General features: G+C 39.3%; 1 protein-coding gene across 3 annotated transcripts in view; it reads right to left on the bottom strand.

Moving 5' to 3' along the window:
• The window catches only part of LOC111872534 (vigilin), a 55138-nt gene that overhangs the window by 7941 nt on the left and 25859 nt on the right, over nt 1–21338 (bottom strand). For 2 of the 3 annotated variants that reach the window (XM_023866551.2, XM_023866553.2), the window contains 9 exons: nt 19924–20099; nt 16913–17044; nt 12531–12677; nt 12091–12384; nt 9804–10022; nt 6564–6699; nt 4650–4810; nt 4301–4429; nt 2715–2825 (listed from right to left, as the gene is read on the bottom strand). In XM_023866551.2, the coding sequence (XP_023722319.1) occupies nt 2715–2825; nt 4301–4429; nt 4650–4810; nt 6564–6699; nt 9804–10022; nt 12091–12384; nt 12531–12677; nt 16913–17044; nt 19924–20099 (1505 nt within the window). The remainder of the gene's footprint in view (nt 1–2714; nt 2826–4300; nt 4430–4649; nt 4811–6563; nt 6700–9803; nt 10023–12090; nt 12385–12530; nt 12678–16912; nt 17045–19923; nt 20100–21338) is intronic. The other variant, XM_023866552.2, reaches the window with a different exon arrangement.

Here is a 21338-nt window from a genome sequence, read left to right as displayed (position 1 = left end):
CATCAACCAAAGACATATTTATGATAGTTTTTGTGCATGGTTGTAAAGAACCCTTGTTGACTTTGTGGGGGTCTATATTACTGTCAGAACCCTCTGAGAAAGGAAAGGTCATAAAATATTTTACATTCATTCAGTTTTGCCATGGCTTCTCGTAGCAAGTGTTGGAGTGTTCCTACAGACCAGCTGGAAAGCGTTGTGAACGAGATTGTGCTGATGATGAAAGTGGCGATGAAATAATGATTCCTGAATTAGATGAAATTGATAGTGACAATAATACAGTGATAGACAATGATCCACAAGACAATAATCATGAACATTTAGCCACCACGAGTGCGGTGTCTGACACGCCCATCTCATGGACGTACGGAGACACTGTACCAACAATATATCCATTTACTAGTAGTTCCGGGATCAAAACTGATATAACACATAAAATGCACCCCTTTTCATGGATTAAAATTTTTCTGGATGACGATTTAGTGAATCAGATCACAACTGAAACCAATCGCTATGCTCACCAGCACTTCAAAACACATGAATTAGCTCCTCACTCTCGAGAACACAATTACAAATATGTCACACCAGATGAAATGTGGACATACTTAGGAATTGTGTTCATGACAGGAATTGACAAACGTCCAAAAATTGAAGAATATTGGTCCACTAGGCCCCTATTTCACACTCCATGGTATGGACAAAAGATGTCTTTGCGGCAGTTCCAACAGATCTCGAAATTTCTTCATTTTGCAGACAACGATGCACGACCAGCTGACTGTGAAGATTGCCTGTATAAAGTTAGGCCAATTATAGACTCATTGGTGGGGAAATTTAGAAACACATATATCCCTTAAAAGGAAACTGCAATAGATGAAGGAATGATCGCTTGGAAAGGACGTCTTATCTTCCGAGTATATATGCCTGACAAACCTGATAAGTACAGTATGAAGGCTTATCTTGTTTGTGAATTGTCAAGCGGATATATTTGGAATTTTGAAATGTATTGCGGAAAATCAAGCCCTATAAAGGAATTAGTTGCCAATCTGTTGGGGCCCCAGCTTCTAGCTAAAGGGTACACAATAGTGTAGAATTGTGTGAGATGTTATTACAGAGAAATACCTATGTGTGTGGTACCTTCAGAATGGACAGAGGAGCTCCTAAAGAACTACAGGATGAGGTAAAAAGTTTGAAGAAAGGGAAATCTGTGTTTTCTAGGAAGGGGCAGGTTCTCATACAGGTGTGGAGAGATAAAAAGAGACGTCAAACTTATCTCCACTTTTAACACAGCAAAAATCGTGGAATCTGCAAAAACGAATTGCAAAGGAGAAAAAATATGCAGACCCGAGGTAATTGGGGACTACAATAAACATATGAGAGGGGTTGACAGGGCAGATCAAATGCTGTATTATTATCCTTGTTCCCGCAAAACTGTAAAGTGGACAAGGAAACTGGTGTTTTTCCTGTTGCAAATGGCAGCATTAAATAGTTTCATTCTATTCAAAAAGAACACAATGAAAAATACAAGAAGAGAAAATACAAATTCAAAGATTTTATATTGAACTGTGCAGAAAAAATGACAGAACCAAACAAACAGTGTGGAGAGGGAGAAGAGTCAAGGAATGAAGTGGATGACGAATCTATTGTTTCAGACTCAAGTGCAGTCACGCCTCAACCCGAGACATTGAAAAAACCACCAGTGAAGGACCCAGCAAATTGCCTAAAGGGTGGCCTAAAAATACACAAAATGGTCCATGTTCCTCCCAGTAACAAGAAGAAGAATGGTGCCATTAGAAAGTGTCGCATGTGTGCTAAGCACCAGATTAGAAAAGAAACAAGTGTCATGTGTGCAAGCTGTGGTGTGGCTCTCTGCAAACTTTCATGTTTCAATGTTTATCACACGAAGGAAAACTATTAAAAAGGTATGAAAAGACATCTTTTGCATAAAATATTGTCTTTTTATTAGTTCCTGAAAATTTCGTTTTTAAAAACCAACTTTTGTTGAAGTTATTTACAAAAAGTAAACACATGCAATTTAGCAACTTAAAGCTTAAAGAGTCTGCCAGGACAGGGATGGCATTTAAATACCCTTCACGCCAGTCAAAGAGTTAATGTTATTCTGATGATGATGTGTGTGGGGTGTGAAATTCCCTTGGTGCTACAGCCTTAAATGGGCCTTTCTTACCAGCCTTTGAGAAGGACAATGATATATATGGCTAAAACACTGGTAAAATAATCAAAATATCAAGAGACTTAAAGAAAAAGCTGTTCCAGTGGCAGTCTGCCCACCAAAAGTTCTACATAGCACACTCTGAAACTGAATTCAGGTCTCTACTGTGAAAAATCAGTGACTACCTGGACAATGGAACAACCGTAATATTATCCTCCCATCTCCTTGGTCTTCCAAGTGTCTACATCAGCTACAAATAATTTATTAGCACAAATAATATATGGTAGTTTTACAGATTTTCTGCAACATGTTTCCTACTTGATGGTTTTCATTCCCTTAACATTCATGATATCCTTGTAACTGTCAAAATTGAATGCTTTAGTATTTATTTTATATACACACACAACATTCATTAAGATTCATCTTAAAGGACAGAAGTATGTGTGTGAATTTTCAAATTAAAAGTATTCACTCTAAACATAAAACTAGCAATAAAAGGCTAACAGTATGGGTATGGGATGGGTATGAAATTAGTAAATATCTTTCTTGCCTTTAGTTCAAATGATTTCAAAATGCGGTCTTGCCTCTCGGCTTCGAGCTCCTTGCATCGCTCCTCAATTGCTTCTTTTGCTCTTTCAACACAGGCTGGAGTACCTGATATCTGAAACAGCATGAGAATATAACAACTTGGTTCCTGCAAGATTGACAATACTGGCAGCACTACTTCAGAACTCACTCACAAATATTAAAGAGTAACCATACAAACATGTATAATAAGGAGACAGCTTTTATCTCGTTAAAATTACAGTACTTCATTTAAAGATGATTCAGATGGGAAATAGGCAGTGATTGTTTTGAGTACCAGAGAATTTGATGATCACAAAGGCCTTTGCATGTGCATGTGCTCTCTCTCTCTGCACATGACAGAGAGAGAGATAGATCCCCCCCCACACACACACACACACACACACATGCCCGCGCACAGAAAGAGAGAGAGTTCTGTAACAGCGAGTGAAGGCTCTGAATTGTGGAAGTTTTGGTTGAAATAGCAACAAATTTTGGAGCACTACAGCAAAGTAAGTTATGTATTAGGTTATGAATGAGTTAAAAGTCTTCTGTTTCTAATAAGGAATGACTTTCTATGGAATTGGGTAGCCTATATGAAACAACAAATAGAATTCCTATATTAATATATTTAGTTTATCTCTGATTTCTACAGGCTGTATTTGAGGAAACTATTTGTATATGTCTCCTGTTAATTTCAAGAGTATTCGGCAACATAACAATATGATTATTTGCAGTGTGTAAGTACTCCAGATGCCAATAGTCACCTCATTAGTAGGTCCTACCAGGATATAAACAGGAATATCAATACATATGACTTGAAACTCCACTGGGAAATGTATCTTTGCAGGAGATTTATAAAGAATGGGGTCTACACTCAATATGCACAATGACATCAAGGGGAGAATATGCATGAAACGAAGCATGAACAAGTTTATAACACACGGTCCAGTTTTCAAGGGAAACATCATCAGTACCACTTTCAAAAAATGTATCTGTGCTGATTTCCTTCCACCATGCAAAAATATATTTTGATTAACTAAGTGATGGAATGGATGCTATCACAGATGGCGGTGGTCAGAAGAACTACTGATAAGAGCAAAGCACTTTCAAAATGCTATGAAACAATGTATGAGCAGTACCTTCAGAGTTATAGCTATTATCTACAAGCCATTCATGACATCCTACAGTGCACAGTCAAAAGCCTGTATGCAATCTAATCTCTGTGCGAAGAGTTATAGGCACTGGACAAACTTTTTCAAAAGTTACTGACAGTAAAAGCAGTTACCAGTAACTTCCTAAGTGTATTAATCAATGTATTTACATAAATAAAAATTAAGAAAGTTGTTCCTGCACAGCAAATTTGATTCAGTTTCCCTAAAAACATTAATACATGCAATTCTTAGGTAAGTAATTTCAAAGTAAAGTCTATAGAGCAGAAACGTTTACAAGCAGTTAATGTTTACATCTGGTGGTCACAGGATTAATTATAACCAAGAGCAGCCAAATAATGGGAACCCAATGCTTCAAAAAGACAAACACAAGAAAGGCACAAGATATGAAGCAACTTACCTTTATAATATCCAGTCGCTGATCTGCTGGGGACAATACAATATGAACATCATACTTTTCCATGAGTTCACGTACATCTCTTCCCTTCTGGCCAATGATAGAACGGTGAAAATCAAAGGGAACATTAACCTAAAAACAAAGAACACACACACTGTGGCTAACAAAATTGTCAGATTCCTAAATCACAACGGTAAGTCAATCCATTTCAGTGAATACTGATACATTGTGGTGGACTCTTGTGAATACGGTAATGAACTTTTGGGTTCCATAAAAGGTGGGAGCTGCTCTTTCACATGAGCAAATATCAGCTTCTGAAGGAGCCAATTCATTGAGTTAGTTAGCTACTAACCTCAACAGTAACAGGTACTAAATCCAAGAGCGCTCTCTGAGCTGCTTCACAGTTTTCTCGCTTTCCGGTGATACGGATCACATCACACACACGTACAGGCTCATGTTCCTCCACATTACCATTTGGTTGTTGCCCCTCATCCTGGTGATTATGATACTCCTCTGAAATGTAACATTGCAGTCAAATAAAATTTGATCTCTCACAGTATCATTTTTTACCTCTATACATAATGTACCATAATATGTAGGAACTATGCTACCATCAAGACAACAAATACTTCAGTATTACATTTAGATCTTTATTTTACTGAAACATGTTTCGGTCATACATAACCATCATCAGGGAAGTATATGTATAGTTATTGAAATACCGATACGGATCCTTATCGGTGCAACGCATTGTATTCAAAATTAACATAAAAACTTTGCCTCAGATTAGTGTATAGTTAAAATAGCAAATCCACGATTAAGAATAACAAAAATAATAAAAATAATAAAAGATAGAATAAAGGTGTAATATATATAAAATGCTGAAATATTACTAAAACATATTAAAAGTATGATAGATGTATACAAAAGGTATTGTGACATGTTGACCCCGACCTCCCCAGCGGCACGTAGCGCTCGCGTAATAANGTAATGTGGGCAGACGCCGAGTTATAACGTGGCCATCGCCGAAGATAGTTCCAAGCCTACGAGGGAGTGTGTTATCAACAGTTCTCAAGGCAGCATCTTGCGAGCAGAGTTGGAATCTAGCCAGCGGCGTGTGACGAGTGAAAGTGTGTAATTCAGGGAGACTTGTATAGCTCCCGCGTTATTAATACATGAAGACTATTGAAGATAGTGTGAAGAGGTTTGGTTGTAGGGTTTGTAAAGTGTGAAACCCCGCAACTGGGTGATAAGTAATTGTAGCCGTTACTTGTAGATTGTTAAATAAACCAATTAACCATCTCTACGGCGTCTTCAGTAACGAAACACGTTACAGTATTAACACATACATGTAGCGTTAGGGATCTGTATTCCAACTAAAATTTATTTTAGGGGGGGGGGTTCCTGCTACACTGTAGAAATGGGTGTGTATGTTGCATAGGTCTTGCTACAGAAATTCTACGTAATAAGCCCGGTATATGAGGCCCAAAGACAAGTTTCCAATGATGTACAAGTTTCGATGGTATGTGGGTATTTGGTATTCCCATGCTATGTATCCTGTATAAACTTGCAATGTGGCATATGTTTCTTGTCTGGGCATATACACGTTCAGTGTGTATGGTGTGTTCTACACTGTACGGTGGTTTGACGTAGAAACATAAGCCACATATATTTAGCTTTCTCCATTTCTACTTTCACTTTCCCACAGTTTTCTGCTCGTTAAGAGTTTTACTGCAAGCAGATCATCATATTACACTTTATGATTTTTTCATAATATTCAGGCAATGGCATATTTTCCTTAAAGTACTATAAGGTATTAGGAAAGGTGCCCATTCTTTTCTCAAAGTCTTTCTTAAAACAAACTGTACTGAAATAATGGAACTATTTACTTATTTGGGCAATCTAATGAGTAACATTCCTGTTGACCTAAAAATGTTACTATAATTTTGTGGATATATTACACACCTACTATTCAATGAAAATTTATCAAAGTTCCAGCAAACTGTACTGAAATAAAGAATTGCTTCCTTATTAGGACAATGTTTTGAATATACAGGATGATTTTAAATTATTGTCAGGATTTCTGTTTATAGGCCACAAAAATTCCAAAAATAATTTAGAAACACCCTGTATATTCCTGCTGATCACATTCTGCTTATTTACCATGACAACTGTATTGGCTGATTTTGTATTACTTACAAGATGGCAGTGGGAAAACATACATTTGAGGGACATAAATATGTTATACTGTACCAACGATCCATACCTTGGGCATCACGGTCAGGGAACTTAATGTTCACACAAAACTCATATGTGATTCCCTGCACCTTGCATCCTTTCGCACCCATGACAGTACGGTGATGCTTCTGAGGAATTATGCACTCTATAGTGACCATGGATTCCTGAAAATCAAATTTGCTTACAGAACAAGATAGCAAAATTTTAATTTTATGAAGTATTTCTCATTTTATAACTACACTCAAATCTCGATTATCCGGAATAATGGTGGGGATGGAAATCACAATTAATCGAAAACCCCATTAACCTTTAAGAGCCAAGCGACTCCATATGGCGTCATGAAAATAAAGTCAAGGGGACGAATGACGCCATATGTCGTCGCGCATTCCACACGTGCGGCCGGCTTTTTAAAATCTAATTTTAAGTTATAAATTCTTTTTCTACTTACATGATTTTAGGCCACCAGCTTTATAAGTTGTCTCTGTTCCCACCTGCGTTGTCTAACGGAATGTTGGCTTCTNACAGTGTCCATACTAGCTGTGAGTGTGAGGCCTAGGGTAGGCCACACACTGGCATGTGTCAAGACATGTAACAGTCAAGATACAATGTCTGCGACATGTCGCTAAGAAAGGAGCACAGTTGAAACAAATGAGATTAAATAAATAAACACATACTTGATTATATATACAGGAGGGGTCCAGGAGGGGGCCTGAGGAATTGTGGTTTGATTCCAAGCAGGTCTCAAAAAATATTTCTTTTCCACAGTGTCCATACTAGCTGTGAGTGTGAGGCCTAGGGTAGGCCACACACTGGCATGTGTCAAGACATGTAACAGTCAAGATACAATGTCTGCGACATGTCGCTAAGAAAGGAGCACAGTTGAAACAAATGAGATTAAATAAATAAACACATACTTGATTATATATACAGGAGGGGTCCAGGAGGGGGCCTGAGGAATTGTGGTTTGATTCCAAGCAGGTCTCAAAAAATATTTCTTTTCCACAGTGTCCATACTAGCTGTGAGTGTGAGGCCTAGGGTAGGCCACACACTGGCATGTGTCAAGACATGTAACAGTCAAGATACAATGTCTGCGACATGTCGCTAAGAAAGGAGCACAGTTGAAACAAATGAGATTAAATAAATAAACACATACTTGATTATATATACAGGAGGGGTCCAGGAGGGGGCCTGAGGAATTGTGGTTTGATTCCAAGCAGGTCTCAAAAAATATTTCTTTTCCACAGTGTCCATACTAGCTGTGAGTGTGAGGCCTAGGGTAGGCCACACACTAGCATGTGTCAAGACATGTAAGAGTCAAGACACAATGTCTGCAACATGACGCTAAGAAAGGAGCACAGTTGAAATGAATGATATTAAATAAATAAACACATACTTGATATATATACAGGAGGGGTCCAAAAAAATGTACTCACTCTTTGACAGTCAATATCTTTGGAACAAAATGACATGTAGCTACAATTCTTGCGTGGTAGTGTAGTGTAATGTTTTCTCAACAGACAGTGAAGGTCACGAGTCACGTGAATGTCATGCCGCATGCGTGCTGTGAGCAGAAGACAGCAGCAACAATGGCTCAAAGGTTGTTCTTTGAGCAATGAAAGGCTGTATTGAAGTGGTACTGGAAGTACGAAAACATTAAAGAGGTACAACGACAATGGCAGAATGAGTTTGGAACTCAGCCACCAACATGTCGAACAACTGCCCGTATTTGGGATAAATTTGATGCCAACGGTACTGTTCATGATGTGCATAAGCAAAGATCGGGACGACCACAGATAGTAACAAGGCCAGCTCTCGATATGCTTCAGACATCGATTTTCCTTGCCATTTGAGAGCTGTTTGGACATGAGAGATTTTACCTACAAGATGGTGCTCCACCTCACTACCATCGAGATGTCAGGGTATACTTGGATGACACTCTACCTGGATGATGGATAGGTCGAAGAGGTGCTACTGAGTGCTTACCACAGTCTCCTGACCTAACACCTCCTGACTTCTACCTAAGGGGAACCTTGAAGGATGAAGTTTATCAACAAAAGCCAGCTACACTGAACGCACTACAAGAAATCATCGAAGTGTCGTGTGCAGCCATCACACCAGACACACTGACACTCGTAGTTCGCTCAGCAGTTTGGCAGCATTGACGCTGTTTAGCTGCTGATGGGGGTCACTTCAAACACATACAATGACTCCCTCTCTGCGCAAGAATTGTAACTACTTGTCATTTTGTTCCAAAGATATTGAATATCAAAGGGTGAGTACATTTTTTTAGACATCTCTGTACATGTATGTATGTATGTATGTATATATATATATATTGTCAATTGGTTGAGTAACTACAGATGGGTTTTGGATTGGTAACTGGATTTACTGAACTCTTACAGAATGTAACCACAAATAACTACAGTGGCAATGCCAATTCACAAATTCTGCAGTTCACTACAGCATCTATGAAGTCTTCTCAGTCCATTGTACTTTAGCTGGTTGTTGCCTGGTAATGTCTTCAAATGCCATAGCTTCCTCAGCTTCCATGTTCACATCTTTTCAGGCTGGAGACTGTCTCACAACTAACTAAACTCTAGACTTGTCCTGCTTATAACACCTCAGCACAGACCACACAGAAAACACCAGTGTCAACAAGTCTTCTATTGTTGCATCACATGGACCACGCAAAGAACACCACTTCCCAGTTACTCCACTACTGTGTCTTACAAATCTGTGGCGTAGCAACAGGCATGTTTGCAGAGCTGTTCCCTAGCAAAAGCTCTCCCTGTTGGCTTCACAGTTCTGGCTTTGAGCAAATATACCACAATATATATGCAAAAAACATGTCTCCTGCCTCAACTCTTGCTTTAAAGGTTGGAAATTGCATGAGAAAATCACATTCCCAATATCAAATATATATGAATCAAATGAGTGAGAAGTAGTAGTACAGTGGATCCCCACATGATGCTCCTCAAATTAGGGTTTTCCCTCACTTAATATTCAATTTCAATGATCTAAGTGTTAAATTTCCTCAGTTTACTGTTAGATCCACTGTTTCCGAAAGATCTTACATGGGAGTTTCACTCTACTAAGGATTCAAGTAGAATGTGCTGTCTGTCAGAACTGCATGTTTATATACATTTCAAACTCCACACACAAACACACTGTGCCAGTCTAAATACTACCAAACATGTTGAATGGCAAAATATAAGAAGTCACTTTCCAAAACATGTCTTCATCATGGGCATGTAAGCACTGACTTACCAGATCAGCAACAATTTCTTGAATCCTCCGTTTTGCCATTTCAATGCAATCCTTCGCTCCCTTCAGGACCACCCTATCACTCTGCACCCCTGGGCGGGGGAAAGAGATCATTACATGATCGCACTCATCTGAGATGCGATTAAGGACTTCTCCACGTCGAGCCACAAAATGTCGGTGATGTCTTGGCTCCACACTCATGTCACTTTCAACAATATTGTCCTGGGGAGAAAGAAAGTCATGTCACATTCTTTGGAAAATGAACTGCTAATATATATACAGTATACATTTTCTTTTGAACCATGAAAAACTCAGGCCCTCTTTAGATGTCATTGTAACATCTGGTGACTCATCCCTTCTACTCTCTCCCTTATTTGTCCTACCTGAAGTATTCAGTTATTCAGTATTGAGGGGGTGGGTTACCCCATGCACCGCGACCAGTTTGATCTATTGTGTGTCCGCCTTTGAATTTCTACCGTCTCCATACCCTACCGGTACTGGTGCTCACTACTGTTCCCTTTCTGCCAGCGAGGTTTCGGCCTTCTACTGGCAGTGGTATCTGACAGTTAGTCCCTTTCTGTCAGTGAGGTCGGCCCTCCTCTGGCAGCGGTACCTAATACTTCGCCATCTACCGGAGGCATTGGAAACTACTCGGGCGGGAAACATTTTGCCTAATTTAGCTCAGAGGTCTCCTAGAGACATGAGGTTATTTTACGTATCGTAAATCTACAACACGGGACCCACGGCTTAAAGTCCCTCCCGGAGGACTTGTTCCCTGAATTTTTCTGCCCTTAAAAATTCCACGACCTCCACCGGGTTTGAACCCGCGTACCTTGAGTCATGAGGTGGGAACATCACCCCTAGACTACGGAGGCCGCTACCTGAAGTATACAACATGATGTTCATTCATTCTGGTTTAGGGCTGAACAGTATGTGGCTTGAGAGGAGCTGGTTGTCACTCTCCAGAGTTGGAAGAAGTGCTTGATCAGCATGTGAGTCAACATGGTGGAATTATATTTTAGTTCTGGGTTTTAAATATAGGTTTGGTTAATCATCATCCACAACCAGAGGGTGACTTCAGTTCTGTTGATTTACTTGACCAGTCTCACTTGTTATATTTATACTATTTCATTATCTGTAACCACCTACTACGTAACAATAGATTGCAATGGTCATCTGCAGTCAGGAAGCTGTGGCTGTATGCACACAGATACAAATCCATTACATTTGGTCAGCAAGAGTGTATTCTTACTCCCACACAAACAGGGCATGCTCTGATGTAATACAAGAGATAAGGGTCAGGGGAGCAGTGTGATAAGAAGCATCTGGGTGAATCCACTACTGCTTTTAAGGTCTACGTGGTCAGCAAAAATGTTTCACTTCAAACTCTTATGCATGTAGATATAATTTCACATCATAACAACCTATTCCTCCAAACACAATAGTTATACTGCTTTCATAAGCCTCATTCCTCCTGGTGATTTTCTATCAAATTTGGCATGGCTATCTAGTGTGCCCCACATGTCCTACAATCTTAGCTCAACTTTAGTTCCATAATTTTTCTTTTTACATGCTGGTTTATCATGAAAATTCCCAATCAGCATTATGAACCCAGTTTAATGTGCATTTCATACCTGGCTCGTCTAAATCTTCCTCATATAAACATAATAGCCTTAAGGATGGAGCAATGTGGTGTATAAACCTGCTGCTAATCAGTGACCCTGTAAAGAGCAATTATTTCTGGGCAACAGCTTGGTGAACGCACTCTCATTGCTAGGCAGCAGATTCTTGATAATGCAACAGTGTGACTACAAGAATGGAAGAGTTGTGTTTTCTATATGGTCCATGCTGAGATGGTATAACTGAGAGGTCTGGAGCTTAGTTTGTTCAGTTCAGTTCAGTAAACAGCTTTGTACAGGAATCTGTGAAAAGAGGGCTTGAGCCAGGGGCAGAGGTATAGCCACTACTGGAGCAATTACCAGGAAATGGTCGCTGTTTACACAGTCACCTCTTAGCAACAAGGCTATATGTCATAACAGCAAGAAGTTCAAATTTGAACCTTATCATATGCACAGACAGTGAGGTATATTTTTACATTTGTATATCAACTTAAAATTACAAAAACTCTACATTTCAAAACATATTTACATCTGTAATATTCATCATGTCCTTGAAAAGCAGACTGGAATGTAAAACAACACGAATTTACAAAAAGTGTTCTGCTCTTAATTTTATCATCAATGTAAAGTTCTCATTCCCATACATAAAGGAATGTCCTCCTAAAACTTACAATTTCTTTTATAATTGCCTCAAGCTCTGCTTTGGCACGTTCAACTGCCTCCTGTTTCCCAATGATAGTTATGGCCTCCTTATCTTCATCCTTGTCAGTAGGGAACACAATGCGAGCACCAGTATTCTCACGAATCTTCTTAATGTTGGCGCCATTCTTCCCAATCAGGTATTTGTGATGTTGCTGTTTAGCACGAACTTCGGCTGAGTAACTTGATAGCTGTCGTTCTGTTGCGAGTTCCTGGAGCTGCTGAACTGCCTTCATTACATCCTCCTTCGGACCACGAATTGTCACCTTTGTGTACAAGAACAAACAAAAGGAGATTACGTACTACAAGAAAGAATGAATGTGCAGATATTTCTAGTTGGCACTGTTTGGTCCCATGTTCAATTCACAACTTTCCCTCTTTAGCAACTAATGACAGAGGATTTTCAACTCACCTTGTCACTGTGACTTTCTGCTTGAGGAAATTTAATGGCAACACCTCCACAATCCTCCATGATGGTATGTATCAGTTTTCCACCAGCACCAATCATGGAGTTGTAAAACTTTGGTGGGATCTCTATTTCCTCTGTTACTATGTTATCCTGAAATGCAGAGGAAACGCATGTTTTCCAAATGGCTAGTACTCGGCAAGGGTGGGGTTGATGACCTTGGGCGTGAGGCAGCAGACAGCACAGACAATGCAATTTCAGTAGCCATGGTGCGTTGGAATATAGGGCATCATGTGTTTGTTGTCGAACAGTCTTTTAGAAACAGTGATTCCATAGTTACTGTCTTTCCCGTTGAAAGTTCAATGTTGAGTGTCGAGGAACAATTGCAGATCATAACACTATGCTTCAATGGGCTGAAGCATTTAGAATTGCTGGATCTGTTATGAAGAGGAAACCACCTGGCCTTGTTCAGTACTGACCCCAGAAAATGTTCACACAGTGAGAAGGGCGGTTCTTGCTTTGGGTATGCCACATCGTTCGCTACATTGCATCTTACAAGAAGAGTTACAATTTCATCCCTACAAAACAACGATTGTCCAGCAGCTGGCCGAAGGGAATTTTGCACAACGCAGAGAGTTTTCTGAGGAAATGCTAGCCATTCTCACTGAGGATGGTAATGTGGTAATGATGGGTGAGAAAGCACATTTCTATCTGAATGGATTTGTGAAGAAATAAAACTGCCAGTTCTGGTCGGTGGAGAACCCATGAGAGGTACACCAAATACCTCTCCACAGCTCAAAAGTGACAGTATGGTGCGGTGCTTCTAAGTTAGGGATCGTTGGTCCTTAGTTTTTTTGAAGAGGGGGAGACTGCAGTTGCAGTTGCTACATCAACATGTTAAACAACTTCCTGCATCCAGAACTCCTAAGGCATTGCATAAACATGAGACAAATGTGGTTCCAACAGGTGGTGCCACAGCTCACATGGCAAGAGCATCAATGGAAGTTGTTCAATGCATGTTCACCCAACATGTGATATCCCGTTTCAGTGATGTTTCTTGGCCCACGCTCCCCTGATCTATCAGTTTGTGACTTTTTTGTGGGATACCTCAAGGCAGGAGTGTACACGAACAGACCACGAACGATCCAAGAGCTGAAACTCTCCATTCGTCACGAAATCGCAGCTATGCCGGAAGACATGTTGGAGAATGCGATGCAAAATTTTGAGGAGACACTCCAAATGTGTGTCCAGCAAGAAGGACGTCATCTGACTGACATTATTTTCCGTATGTAAAGTAAGTTAAAAATGCATTAAAATGCTTTCTTTCTTGCGTAATTAAAAAGTTTTATCTTTAAAATCAACAAAGTTATTCTTATGTGAAAAACATGCTTTTCCTCTGCTCCACCCTGTATATAGTTAGGTTCAAATAAGACACTGACACTGATGTGCCTTAAAGCTCACTAACATGCTACATTCTTCTCATGCAAAGTACTCTTCTGCTACTTTACAAAATACCTAATTTGAGTCATTCACTACATTTCCATAAAATGAGTATCTCATAAAAAAAGGGAATGGGTGGCAGTTCATTTTCCTGCATGTTGCACTGCCAAAATCACTCAATGGATTCTGACAACAGAGTGAAAGCCCATTATAATGAGAATTCCTTTATAGTGTGAGAACTGATGCTACAACAAATACTCATTATGGGCAGTTTAGGAATTAAGCTATACATATTCGCAGTAACCTCACTGTAACCAATGAATGCAACATCTTGTAAGCATGAGGTTATAAAACTGACACCAGTTCCAAAAGGTGGACAGGTCACAGGACAGCAGAAGAATCTGGGGTTTCTAATTTTATTGTAAATAAAGCTCATCTATCAAGAAGGAACTTCCAGTGTAGAGATGGTTAGAATACCTGAACCACAGCCCTGCAAGTCACCGGTTGAGGGTTGGATGTAAGGCTCATGACCTTGCTCTGTAGAAAAATTACTGTTACAAAATCCAAAGAAGTGAAACCGGATACTCTACTTCATGACAAATCTAGTAACACGTTCTCAGGAAGACAATGACTTAAAGAAGACTTTTGCTGCTGCTGCTGTTGCTGCTGATGATGGAGGAGGAAGAGAGGAAGAAGAGGAAAAGGAGGAGGAGCAGAAGATGAAGAAGGAACAAAGCATTGTAGCTGAACCATGAAAGAATCTAAGAAAAAAAAAGCTTTCCGAAGAAACTGTACAGAAAGTAAAGGCATCACATGAAGATGTGTGCAAGAAAGAAAGAATATATATCACTCAAAACTACAAACTCAAAAACAGTTCATAAACAGAAGACTAATGCATGTTAACATCAAACAATTACACTAGAAATATAAAAAACACCACCTAAGGAATAATAAAAAAATCTTATTGTCATGTATATAACCTTATCACATGTACAGTTTTTATTCTGATTTTTATTCCTATTTTATTGCAATTTTAACCAAAGTCTAGTCTAAGTTTTGTCCAGTTTGTGAATTCAATAGACACTAACTTGTACGAACCATTTCTAAAAATGGGAATGTTAACGTTGCAGTTAGGTAATAATGTGTGAGAAATTTGCAGCACCTAAAGATGACCCATGTGAGGTCAAAATATGTAGTGCATGCTATATAAATAAACAAATAGTTAAATAATAAAGCATTGTTGAGTTGACGGTAAAAATTATATATATTCATTGTATATACTCAACACGATGCAATCTTTAAAAACAGGTTTTCAGTTAATGTGTGGTGTGGAGCAATAACCTGATTGGAAAACATGTTATCAAGGGATGTTTAGCAGCTGTGTATTACAGGAATTTTAGAGAAAATAAATTACTGCTACATTTAGAGGATATTCCTCTTGCAACACAAAGACAAACATGGGTACAATATGAGAGAGAACCTTGAACATGTGTTGTAAGTCTTGCAACTTAATTGTTAAGTATTTAAAATGATAATAAGTACAGCGCAACCTTGCTTATCGAGCATAATTCGTTCCAGAATCTTACTCATAATGCGAAACACTCATTAAGCGAAACAATTTTTCCCATACAAATTAATGTAAAATACGATAATGTGTTCCATGCTGAAAAAAATACTCAAAAAATTTTATGTGTAACGTTTATTCAAAGAAAATTATATATACATTGTTAAGGAGCGTGAATCATCTTCATCTTTTCTTCTATGCGGAATGAACCAACCTGGAATGCGAATTCGATTTGCAGAAAACAAACAAAAAAAAATCAAAATAAGTAGTTTAGTATTTATGATACATATCTAATTCTTTTTTACTAGAAAACTGTCTAGAGACATTTGTTTTTGCTGACGCTTCAAAATTTGGTGAAAATGCGACACAGCATTAACATTAAATAAATTTGTAGTGTGCATAGCCACTGCCTTATTAGGGTGATGCTTCTCAATGTACGATGAAAAAGTTTCCCATGCTTTCAGCATTTCTCTTATTGCGCCAGAAGATTGTTGCTTTGCTGTTACCTCCTCCTCCTCTGACAAACTCTCCTCCACAACTTCTTGCTGTGAAACACAATGCAACTTCAAATCATGCAAATCGTTGATGTAGACCGATTGTATGTGCGTGCTAGATCAGCCACGCTCACACATCATTCTCGCTTTTCAATGATTTTTCGTTTCATTCCTACAGTTATTTTTATTCTCTTATGGCTGTCTTTTTGTGGCTTTTCCTTCGGGGACATTTTTGCAAGGGTTATTAAACTTTGCAAAAAAAATCACAAATATGTCTGAACACAAGTTTGGAAAAATGTGTGATCACAAGCGACACTAAGATGCTAGCGGAACGAGTGCTAAACACAGACTGATGTAGCAAGGGCAAGGGACTTCCCCTCTCATCACCCGTTATGTGAAATGTTGCTCGTTAAGCGAGTCATTTATTTACAATCTGTTTTGCTTGTTATGCGAATTACTCGTTATGAGAGGTGCTCGTTAAGCTAGGTTCCACTGTATAAGAACACATTTTTACTCAGTGTTACAATAAGCTAGTGCTGAACACAGTGACAGTGTTGAACTGACCTACAGTCCATGAGACATTTTCTCCAAATGACCCGTGAAACATGCTCCTGACCTTTGACCATTACATCATGAAGCACCTTAAATTCATTAACCCACCAAAACCTTACAATATTAGAAATACCAATACATATTTTTCACCAGAATTCAAGACAGACCCGTTTTTTTAACTCTAAAAACAAAGGAAAAACTCCCATCTTATACGGCCCTAAAATCTGTGGATAGGAAATGCATTTCATTTCTTTTCTAAATTTTGTCTAAAAGGAGAATAAATTATGCAAGTAAATATGGTATGTCTCAGCTTTAAAATATTTAGAAACATTGCTCACTAGTTCATTCTGTATCTTCAGAATCCTCTCCTTGGCTTCCTGAACATTCTCCTTCTTCCCGGTTATTGTGATGACATCACTCTTCTCACCTTCTGCTGGCAAGTCAATCTTGGTCTGAGTTTCATCACGAATCTGCATGATGTGAGTTGCAGCATTATTCACATTTCTGATTTAAATGAACTGAGTGAGCATACAACAGTAACTGAAAGCGGAAACTATATGCAACAAACATTTTTTAAAATTTACTTGCAACGTTACAGGGATATGAGAAATGAACTGAACAATTTAAAATAGTTACTGTGCGTAAATTTAATGAGAAACAAAAACGAGCATCATATTGTTGAAAGCAGACACTTAAACAGTTCTTTTATCAACCTAGGAATTTATTAAGTTCCTGAAATCACCAAGACACGCACTCAGAGCATGACAGAGTCAAAATGGTGAGCTATGTGGAAAAGGCTCCATATCTTATATGGTTTGTGGAGACAAAGTCAGCCACATATGTACACTGTTTATTTACAAATATGTTTCATTACTATCCATAGGGAAGAAATTGGATTCATGAGTGGCATAAACAATTTCCATAAAGAGGGTGTTTCTGCACAGGCAACAGTCCTAGCAGGATGAGTATCCAGAATTGTTTACTTGTGTATGATCCAGAACTGGCTCAAGCTTCAGATTAATGAAAAATAAAAAGAAAACTTGATATTTCAACCAGATGGAGGACTACCCCATTATCACAATGCACTAACAAGATTTCTAAATGAGAAGCTGCCAAGATGGATTGATTATGGATGTTCAAATGCCTGGCCTCACAGGTCACACGTTTTGACACCTGTGGACTTTTTCTTATTGGACTCTTACAAGACAATATTTATGTCCTGCTTTGTCAACAAATCTTCAGGAACTCAAAAACAGGATTCATCTAGATGTGGAGTCCTCTGGCATATGTACCTTACGCAAAGCATGAAACATCAGAACATGAGTAAGGTTACATGAGGGGGGTTAATGCTTGTAGCTTGTAGGATGATAAAAATCTTCTTGAGCTACTGTAATATTTGTTTTTGTGTCTCATTTAGTTTTCTCACAATCAGTTTTTGAAAGTATTCAATTCTTTGTGATATCTCTGTACAGGGTGTTTCAAAAAGAGCTTTACAACTTTGAAAGCTTATATAAATTTATACAGAGGACATACACAACATTTTGAACTGTCATAATGTAACAAAACACACCGAGTTTCATGCATGTGGTACTGTAGTACCCAATACCGTCACCGCAAGCACTCCCACAGTTTAAATCAAGATGGCTACTTTCACAGGTGCAGAGCAAGCTCGTTGTGTGTTTTAGTTTGAAGAAACAAAGTCTGTTACACAATTTCAAAGGAAATTTCGCACTCAGTATCACAAGGAACCTCCCAATAGGCCTACAATTTACTCCTGGCACAAGAATTTTGTTCAGACCGCATGTTCTGTGGGCCATGCCAAGCCACCTGGTCGGCCATGTGTTTCTGATGCTACAGTAGAACAGATTAGGGACAGCCTCCTTCGAAGTCCATGAAAGTCAATGCGACGTGCATCTCGGGAAACTGGTATTCCAAATGTAACTGTGTGGAAAGTGTTACAAATACGTTTACACTTAAAAGCATACAAACTATCCACCATTCAACACCTTACAGATGCAAATAAGGTGGTTCATAAAGAATGCTGTATGCAAATGTTTCATCAGATACAAGCCAATGAGAAGTTTCTGGACTCCGTAATTTTCAGTGATGAGAGCACGTTTCATGTCAGTGGTAAGGTCAATAACCACAATTGCAGGATCTGGGGCAGCGAAAATCCACAGGTCTCCCTGGAACATGTTCGTGATATCCCAAAGGTGAACGTGTTTTGCGCCCTCAGCAAGGAAAGAGTGTACGGCCCCTTCTTCTTCTTCATGGAGACGACCATTACGGGTCTCATACATCTGGACACACTCCAAGAGTTCCTCATTCCAGTTATATAAAAATGACCAAGAAGGACGCATTCACTTCCAGCAAGATGTCGCACCCCCTCATTACCTTGGACAAGTGCGCGAGTACCTCAACACCCATTTCCCAGGTCGGTGGATTGGTAGAGTGGCGCCGATAGCATGGAAACCTCGTTCCCCAGATCTTACTCCCCTGGATTTTTTCTTATGGGGATTCATTAAAGATCGAGTGTTCGTACCACCTTTGCCTGCAAATGTTGTTGAGCTCCAAACGCGAATTACTGCCTCAGTTGCAGAAGTGATGCCAGAGATGCTACGTAGCGTGTGGCAAGAGACTGACTACAGGTGGGACGTCTGCTGCATTACCAATGAAAGTCACATTGATCCATAATTATCCAAGGTAAAACTTGGTGTGTTTTGCTACATTATGACAGTTCAAAATGTTGTGTATGTCTGCTGTATAAATTTATATAAGCTTTCAAAGTTGTAAAGCTCTTTTTGAAACAGCCTGTATTACAGTATATCATCTGCTACAAAATGAAACACAGTGAAGCAGTTCTTGCTCTGAGGACATGATATCTTAAGATGTTTTCATGTTTCAGGAAGAGAATAACTGACCTGAGCTCTACCTTCAATTGCTAAGACAGCAAGAAGTTAAGAAATTAAGAGTCTGTCAATGAAGGCATAACCAGGCAGATGACATATATGAGATAACAATACAACAAACTGCGTAAGACAGCAGACCTCACCTTACCATTAATTAGACATTTAAGGACCCAGAAACTTTTCTGAACAATATGAACTTAATGTTGCATCACATATCTCCTAAACAAATTAATGGATTTAAAAGAAATCTGATAGCTATTAATATAACTGGTTCTTATATCTGACCAACTTGAGAAAAAACATCACAAAGAGCTGAATACTGGAAAGTGTTGTATACAGTTCCAGATTTGTTTATGAAGCATAAAAGTGTAATATTGCACACCTCATTTAGGTGGAATATGTACAAACTTCAATACTGGAGGTCACACAATCATACTCACCTTGCGAATGTTGGCACCACCTTTACCAATAACAAACTTGTGGAACTGTTTGTAGATTGGTACTTCAGTCTCATAGCTGCTCTCATTTAATTCTTTCACAATTTTCATCAAATGCTTATAACACTTGTCCACATCTTCTTTAGGACCGCGGATCTTCACAACATCGCGATTTTCCCCTGCAAAGAAGTGCACATTAGACCAGACATGAAATAATTCATACAATACTTCTTATGTATGAGAAAAATTACAATATAATGAAGTTCCATTATTACCAGAGTTTATCCCTGTACAAACTTATATAAAGCTATGTGTGAATATTTCCAAAAAAGTTTTCTGAGACAATTTGTAACTACATCATCATAACAACTATGTTTATGACCTGTTACATTATCTAAGAACCAAGGATATACATAGGGCGTTCCGTTATAACTCTTCCTATTTTTTTTGGTTTATATATGTAACGTCTGAGCTGGGTGTTGGTGGTGTTGTAGTACAGGTTGAACCTTCCCGCCAATGTACTGTTAGTTTGGTTGTCATGCAACAGATAGTGACAGCAGAGCAGTCTACCAAAATGGTGTCTGACGTCTGACATAGAAGTGCGTACGAAACGGAGATGTGTTACTGAATTTCTCACTGCCGAACAAATTGCACCCACTGACATCCATTGACGCTTGCTAAAGGTGTACGGAGACGATACAATGGATGTTAGCACAGTGAGGTAGTGGGTAGTGCGTTTCAACAGTGGCGAAAGTGATGTGCACGACAAGCCATTCCCCGGGCGTCCCTGCTCAGATGCCACTCCTCACAATGAACAGCGCCTCAATCAGTTCATCCATATAGATCTGTGGATAACGACCAGGGAACTGTGTGCACAGCTTAATATCGGCAGTAATGCATTGGAAACGATGTTGGAGAAGCTGGATTATCGCAAAGTTTGTTCCAGGTGGGTCCTGCGGATGCTTACACAGGACCACAAAACTCATCGAATGGAAGTCTGTCAGGACCTGTTGCACCAGTTTGAGGCTGAAGGTGACAAGTTTCTGGACAGCATCGTCACCATAGATAACACGTGGTGTCACCACGAGCCGGAATCCAAAAGACAGTCCATGGAGTAGTGACATCCGGATTCCACAAGAAAAAAGAAGTTCAAGACACAGGCACTGGCAGGGAAAGTGATGTGCACGGTCTTTTGCGATAGGCGGGGTGTGATTTTCTTGGATTTCCTGGAGCCTGGTGAGATTGTCAATTCTGAACGCTACAAGACGACACTGACTAAGCTGAAAGCCCGCATTTCCCGGATCAGGCCAGAGAAGCAGACAACCTTTCGCTTGCAACACGCTAACGCTAGATCCCATACCAGTTTGGCGACCACCGCGCACATTGCAAAGTTTGGCTGGACTGTCCTACCACATCCA

This window comes from Cryptotermes secundus, unplaced genomic scaffold (assembly GCF_002891405.2).
Source record: "Cryptotermes secundus unplaced genomic scaffold, Csec_1.0 scaffold690, whole genome shotgun sequence".
In the NCBI taxonomy this organism is placed as follows: domain Eukaryota; kingdom Metazoa; phylum Arthropoda; class Insecta; order Blattodea; family Kalotermitidae; genus Cryptotermes; species Cryptotermes secundus.
This window is presented reverse-complemented; position numbering and strand designations above follow the sequence as displayed.